The sequence below is a fragment of the Corvus kubaryi genome, unplaced genomic scaffold (genome assembly GCF_017639235.1).
Source record: "Corvus kubaryi isolate FWS band 111438036 unplaced genomic scaffold, C.kubaryi_AGA036_p1.0 37385, whole genome shotgun sequence".
NCBI classification, from domain to species: Eukaryota; Metazoa; Chordata; class Aves; order Passeriformes; family Corvidae; genus Corvus; species Corvus kubaryi.
In genome coordinates, this window is record NW_024581127.1 from 35771251 (window position 1) to 35778300 (window position 7050).

Genomic DNA, 7050 nt, shown 5'->3' on the forward strand with positions numbered 1-7050 from the left:
AAATGTCAGGGAGGAAAACACAAACCAACTTAAGCACGGAGAAGGAGGGGTTGGCTGAGCAACGATCTCAACTCATTAAGTCTTCAGAAAAAGAGAATTTGTGAAATGCCAAACAGGAGTATTCCATCGGATTCCCAGATTGTGCTCTTTATTCCTCCTTCTTTTTTCCTTTAGATCATCTTTCATCCAATCTCCCTTTATAAAATCAGAACCTTTCCCATCTTCTTGGGATCATTGTTGTTTTTCCCTCCCACCATTGCCTTTCTGCCATCAAGTCACGGGAACAGAGGCAACAATCCCGGGAAAGGTCCAGCTGGATCCTCTCGCGTGACCCTCGGAGCTGTGGGGGATGCCCCAAAGCTTCTGCCAGCACCTCTGCCCCTTGCTGCTCTCCATCTGCTTTATTCCCTTTTTCCTTATCTCCAACTTGCTCAGATTCCCATCTCGATGGAATATTTTGGGCTTCCAACGTGACCCACTTCCAGCCATCACCTCACCAGGAAAGCACGCCGGGTTCCTGACGTGAAGTCAGTTTTTCCAACACCTCCAAACTGGACTTATAAACATTGTCCCTCTGGAGCCCTGCATGAGTAAGGTGAGGAAATTCTGGCTTTCCCAACAGGCAGAGCACGAAACTCAGTTGGAACAGAGGTGGCAATTACCCAAAAAAGCTCCGAGGAGGGGCTCCCTCAGCCTCCTCAAGGCACCCGCCAGGAGGAAAACAAAGCTCCCTCCATGCCAGCGCAAAATATTGCGAAATGTTTTATTTTCCCCAAGCCAGAATAGATTTAATGAGTTTTTAGTGGTAAATCCATGTTTGTCGGGGCCTATCTGGAGGGCTCCAATCCCAAGGAGGTGCTGTTCTGTTCCAGAGCCAGCCTACGTTGGGATTTATCTCCAACAGCATCCTCTGTCAGGTTCAGAAATAGCAGCTCAGGCGCTGCTTTTTTTTCCCCTTCCCTCAAACTCTCATCCATGCCAAACCCTAAAATATCCCCTGTCTCCTGCAAGCTGCTGAGATTTGGAGAAGGCAAGACTGGATTTCTTAAAGGCTTTATTGTAGGATTCCTGAGAGATTTTCTGTGAGATATTCCTGAAATCTTCCAGCTGGTCCCATATGGCCCTCTGATATTTTGTCCCTCGCCAGAGCCAGGTGACAGAATGAAAGGAGCCCATGTGGGCAGGAAGGACACAGAGGACACGAGAAGAACCAAGGCAAAGGAGAAGATTAAATCCCAGTTTACAAGAATTTGGAATTCATGAAATTCAGGGAGATTCTGGAAAGAGTAGCAGGGGATTTAACGGGAGGTGAAAGTGGAAGGTGAGGTGGAAAGATTTATTTCCCTTGACAATGAAGTGGAGAAGGAAAAGAGAATGTTTTGCTTATCTTGTTCTAAACCTGGTTGAAATTGTCACATGAGAAGGGCAAATAATTGTTTATTTTGGGGGGAAAATGTGATTTTCATTGAACAAGTGCTGTAATGCAAAAGTAGCTGTGAAATTCAGATGTTGTTACTAAATGTGGAATTTTGAGTTGGCCAAAAGCTTTGAGAAGCGTCGCAGAAATGATTGTGATTAACATAAAGTGATGGGAAAAGCGATTAAAAAAAAGTGCAAAGCCCCAAGTTTCTGGGGAAATATTCCCCACAGAAATTCTACAACACTTCCACTTCAGTTATCCCACTGAAATAAATTCCAGAACACTCTTCTTGACCAGAAATTAAATCTTTATAAGATGACTAAACCTAATCCCTTCTTTACAACCTTAACCCAGCACTGCGGTTTCTCCCCTTGCACAGAAACACGTGGAATTTGCAGTGCTGTTGGAATAGGATTCCCCTAAAATCCAGCACAGGATTGTCCTCAAATCTATCACAGGATTGCCCTCAAATCCAGCACAAGATTCCCCTCAAATCCAGAGCAGGATTCCCCTCAAATAAAACCGGGCTGGAGGCCTTTTTTCCAGGTGCCTCTATAAAAACCTTCCCAAAATTCAGTGCTGCACTTTTAAGCTGGGAATCCCGCACTCCCCAGCTCCAAGATTATTTTATTTGCCTGTTTTAGCTGTAGTTCTGCTCCTCCAAGAGCAGAAGGGAATCTCCATCCCAAGAGCTGCAGTGGATCTCCATCCCATCTCCTCCATCCCCAAGCCTGGAAATGCAGCAGAAACCCTGGAAAGGGACGGAGCAGAGACCTCCCAACCAACTCAGACACCATCACCTTTCCCAGGCTCTTCCTGCCCATTTCCCACAGGAAAATCAGGAGCAATCATTCAGCAGCATCTCCAAGCAGGCACCGGCGTGGCCTTTCCGTGAGGACAGATTCCAGCAGCGTTTTCCTTACCTTGGACATCTCCAGCATCTTGGGGTGAGACCTTTACCTGTTTTAAAAGCTGGAACAACCCACCTTGCAGAGATCCCAGGAGAACTTCCCGGTGCAAATTCCTGCAGGACCAAATTCCTGGTCCTGTCTCAGCATCTACAAAACAATTCCCACTGTTGTCTGCAATGGGAATAACACAAACATCTCTGACCTTTCCAGACCGACACTGTTCCTTATCTCTGAGGGGTCTGGGAGACCATCAAGCTCTGTGGAGTGTCTGGAGCTGCTGGATGGAAGAAAGTTGGGAAAGGCCTGGAGAAGTCTTCCAAGTGCTAAAAAGAGGAATTCAATGTGAAGCCAAGCTGATTTCTCAGGCTGGTCCTGGTGTGGATACAACAAACACACTCTAGAATAACACAAATCTTTATTTTTCCTGACAGTTATCACACACGTGCTATCAAAAGAGCTTTTCCAGGGAAAAGTTAATATAAAACAACAGGGGGAAAAATAGGAGCTACACTGCCGTGTCACGTTGGGATCTGAAGCAGTGTCTGGGAATAAAACGGGGTCGCTGTTGGGAACATTTGGCTGAGGTTTCTCACTTGGGGAATACCTTGTGGCTTCTCGGGTGGTCACATCTTCTGCCACCCCTGATCACAATCCTGCCCTGAGGACACAGATCAAACTTCCCACGATTCCCAGCAGGATCACGGCGTAGTTGATCCGGATGCTGTTGGCGCCGCTGAAGTTGCACAGGGAGGTGCTGCAGCACTTGGTGGAATAAGCGGCCATCCCGAAGTCCACGTTGGTCTCAGGACAGTCCACAGAGCATTTCTTGGTGATGCGGTGTCCTATATCCTTGCCTGGGTGGAGAAGGGATAAGAAAGGAGATCTGGGATTTAGGATTCTTCTGGAAGAGCTGAGCAGAGGAGGTGATTTGCAATTTGCCTAATTTTCCACACAGCAATTAAAGCTCACAGGGGGTTTGATGGGGCTGGGTGTGATTCCACAATCCCTAGATAAAACGTGGGACACTGGAAAGTCCTTGATGGAAACCCACACCAGCCTAAATTGCTGGTCTGGTTGCCCAGGTGGTAGCCAGTCAAAGGTTGGCCTTGAGATCTTGGAGGTCTTTCCCAACCTAAATGATTCTGTGATTCCTGTAGGACAGCAATTCCAATGCATTCCCAGATTTTAAAATCCTGTTCTTGACACCCAACCCCTTTCCATTCTCCATCCCAAAACATCTCAGATCAAACACCAGAGGCTGCTCCTGAAATCTGGGTGCTCCAGCCAGCCCTTACACAAGGTGGTGAGGGCCTGGCACAGGTTTTCCAGAGAAGCTGTGGCTGCCCCATCCCTGGAAGTGTCCAAGGCCAGGCTGGAGCAACCTGGTGTAGTGGGAGGAGTCCCTGGAACGAGGTGATCCTGAAGGTCCCTTCTACCTCAAAGAGATATTTGAGGTATCTCCAAGATGCACAGCGAGGGATTCACACCCATCGCATTGGGACACTTAAACCTCAGAATCATCCTTTCCAATAAAACCAATCAATTCCCTAAAACGAAATTCCCCAGCAATGTCTCTAGAGGAAAAAAGTCCAATTTCTGGGACTCACCAAAGCCAACAGAGCTGTACGTGGTCGTGCAGTATTTCTCATGGTCCTCACACTTGTAGGTTTTCAAGCAGTTCCAGTTGGAATGTTCATTGTCACAGGTGTAGCAAAACAGGGAGGAAGCTGGAAAAAACACCCACGACACAGATTAGTGGTTCCCAGCAGTTGCCTCCTGGGAAAAAAGGTGCCAAAAGCCTTGGAAAATACAAAGGGAAGAGTCTGGTGTGAACAACTTTTCACAGCAAGGGAAATAAGTTTGGGTTGGATTAATGGAGCTGAGGAAGCAAAGATAGAAAACAAACCAAGTTTTCTTCCTGGACTGGAGATTTTAGGTGGTTAAATTTACATTTTTCAGCCTGAGCAGCATTTTCAGGTGGTTTTTTCTTCTCCCCAGCATCCACGTTGGCCTTGTTGAAAACCAACCTCCAAAAGCAAAGTCTGGCAAGGAGAGGAGGAACTGGTCCAATTCTAGAGCTCAGTTTTAAATGTTTTCCCTCTACAGCTGCAAAACCCTGCCCATACATGAATTAATTAATGAGTAATGATACCCCTGGGAGCCAAATTACTGAGGCACCACAATAAAGGGAGTTCCCTGGGAGAGGCTGTCCTGGACAATGGATGGATTATTCCTATCAGGACCTGGAACAACATGTTCTCCATGGAATTTTTTCCTCAGTGCCGAGCCAGGTTTATCACCGAGCCAGAAGAAAGTGGGATATTGCTGGGCACAACTGAAGTAAATTTAATCAAACTTCCAGGCTGGCCATTAGAACACAGATGTGCCTTCTCGTTCCCTGGAGGTGGATTCACAATTGGTGGAAGTTATTTCCCTCCTGCCCAAAATTCCAAGGAATGCTCCTCATTTCGGGGCAGGGGTAACAGAGGCAGCTGGGCTGCCCTCAGGAAATCCTGCTCCATTGTCACCAGCGGTGAAGAGCTCTTGGCTAAAGGTGAACAAAAATTACAAACCAGCAAGGGGTCTCCATGAGGCTGAGATTTCCCTGGTTCTGTTTTTCCTGACTTTCTCAGCCTGGGAAGGCTCTTTTTGCACAGAACAGCCCCTTCCAATTGAACTTGGGCTTGTTTTTAGCAAGGAATCCCTTCCCAGTGACCCTCCAAAGTTTGTTCTTGATTCAAGCTCTTGTCTGAGGTTGCGTCTGCCCATGACACTTGGTTAAACAATTCCAGTAGCAGTTTTAAAAGAGAGTTGAAATCCCTTTTAGTCTCTAACTATCCCAAGCACGAGGGAAAAAAGCCTCCCCTCTGTGATCTGGGGAGCTCTGGGTGTCTCAGCGCAGGACTGACATGCTCTGAAACCTTCCCAGATGCTTCAAGGAAAGTTGGACGGGGCTTGGAACAACCTGGGATAGTGGAAAGTGCCCTGCCCATGGCAGGGGGTGGAACAGGAAGATCTTTAAGGTCCTTTCCAATCCAAACCATTTTATCATTTGCTGATTCTCTGCTCCTTTCCAGTGCCAGGTGTTGCAAGCTCAGGTGTTCTGCATAGCAGGAGGTAAAATCAGCCTTGTTGCAAACCGGATTTAAGTTCTCCTTCTCATCTCTCACTATTTCTCCATCACTCAGGAATTTTCAGCCTCCCACCTCTCCTCTGCAGGTTCCCTGACCCGAGCTGGGGGCTCCTGTTCTTTTGCAGGCAAAGAAAAACCCAGACCTGGCAAGAATTACTGCGTTTTACAGACTCCGGAGCGCTCCCTGATCTGTTTTTCTGCCAAATTTCCCAAACCACTTCCTGCTGCAGATGGAGCCGAGTCCTCAGCACGTGCCTGAGAGCAACTGAAAGCACTGATGTTCCCTAAGTGATCCAAGGAAAATCCCTTCCAGCCAGGAAACAATAACAGCTTGAGCCATTAGAGCTGCTCTAAAGCCTTTCCTGCATCTTCCCTCCACCCTCCATTAGCTGGAGCTTTGCAAATGCAGCCAGAAATAACCCTAACGGTGCAAACTCTGCTCCTCAGGCTGGCAAATCCATGCCCAGAGCCAATATTTCCCAACTGGATATTCCCCCACAATTATCCAGGTAGGGCTGCACCTCCTTTTAAAGAGGACAAGAGCAGAGCATTGTGCATCCCATTCCAAATACTCCCAGGCACTTAACAGCTCTTCCAATTTAGGAGCAAAGAGCTCTGAGGCCTCCAAATATCTGCCAGCAGCCTTGCTACTTAATGGGAATTGTGGGGAATAAAGTGAAGCGCTGGCAGGAGATGTGGTGCCAAGACCAGCCACGCTTTCGTCCACAACAGCTCCTCAAGTTTCATTCAGGAACAAAAACCAAACCAAAGGCAAAAACTCTGAGCCCTGCTTGATTCCTGTCAGCGTTTTTCAGGTCGTGTCTTCAGCTCTGAGTGGTTGGAGGTGGATATCTGAGGGTGTGAGAAACCAGAATTCTTCTCCTCTGGGTTACAGAGAACCCACCCAGGAGTGAAGACTCAACCACACCAAATATTTCTCGCCGTGGCTGACACCGAAAAAACCCCACCAAGACCTCAGCAGCTGCAACAAAAGCTGCCAAACCCTCTTGTCCCTCCTCTATCTCCTTGTTTTTCCTCTCCTCTGGCTCTCCCAACCTCCGGAGCTCCTTACCTTGCTGGGCACACAGCACTGCAGCCAGCAGGGCGACCAGAAAAGCCTTCATGGTTGGTCCTTGTGCCCTCAGAGCCAGAGCAGTGGGGGAAGATGCACCCCAGGAAGGTTTTATACCGGCACGGGCTCCTCTCTGGCTTCCTTTGATTGCAATAATTTGAGGTTTGGGCAGTGCCAGCACCCAAGATGTGATCAGTGCTGGGTGTGTTTGTGCGTAGCAGCCTATTATGAGGCTGCAGATAGCAATGTTTTTTACCTCCCCCTCTCATCCCATCTTTTTTTCCGAGGCCTACTCCTGTCTGCATTGCTAATTTGGGGAGCAATTTAGCTGATCCAAACACAGGAGTCCCTTCTTGGGCTGAGCCACGAAACCTGGAGCGAGTCAGAGGCAGTCGTGCCTGGCTGGGGTGGCTCCTTGCTTGCTGGCACCCTCCATCCTTTCTCTCTGCCATGGAATGGGAGCTTAATATCTCTGGGAAGTGGGAGAGGAGGCAAGGAAAGATTTCTGGATTGT

The 7050-nt window shown here is 48.0% G+C and overlaps 1 protein-coding gene across 1 annotated transcript; it reads right to left on the reverse strand.

Annotated features, from left to right (window-relative positions):
- Window positions 1-2729: 2729 nt before the first annotated feature.
- On the reverse strand, window positions 2730-6682 carry LOC121668371 (lymphocyte antigen 6E-like). Its single transcript, XM_042036139.1, has 3 exons — window positions 6537-6682; window positions 3939-4058; window positions 2730-3185 (listed from the first exon to the last, which is right to left on the reverse strand). Exons 1-3 carry the CDS (start codon window positions 6586-6588, stop codon window positions 2977-2979), a joined length of 381 nt encoding a protein of 126 aa, XP_041892073.1. The 5' UTR covers window positions 6589-6682; the 3' UTR covers window positions 2730-2976.
- Between the last annotated feature and the right edge of the window lie 368 nt (window positions 6683-7050).

Excerpts from the sequence above, each read along its gene's own strand:
- LOC121668371 (XM_042036139.1), bottom strand. The coding sequence starts at position 6,588 with ATGAAGGCTTTTCTGGTCGCCCTGCTGGCTGCAGTGCTGTGTGCCCAG. Across the intron at positions 4,059-6,536 it reads AGTGCTGTGTGCCCAGCAAG|CTTCCTCCCTGTTTTGCTAC; the intron begins GTAAGGAGCTCC and ends TGTTTTTTCCAG. Across the intron at positions 3,186-3,938 it reads GTACAGCTCTGTTGGCTTTG|GCAAGGATATAGGACACCGC; the intron begins GTGAGTCCCAGA and ends TTCTCCACCCAG.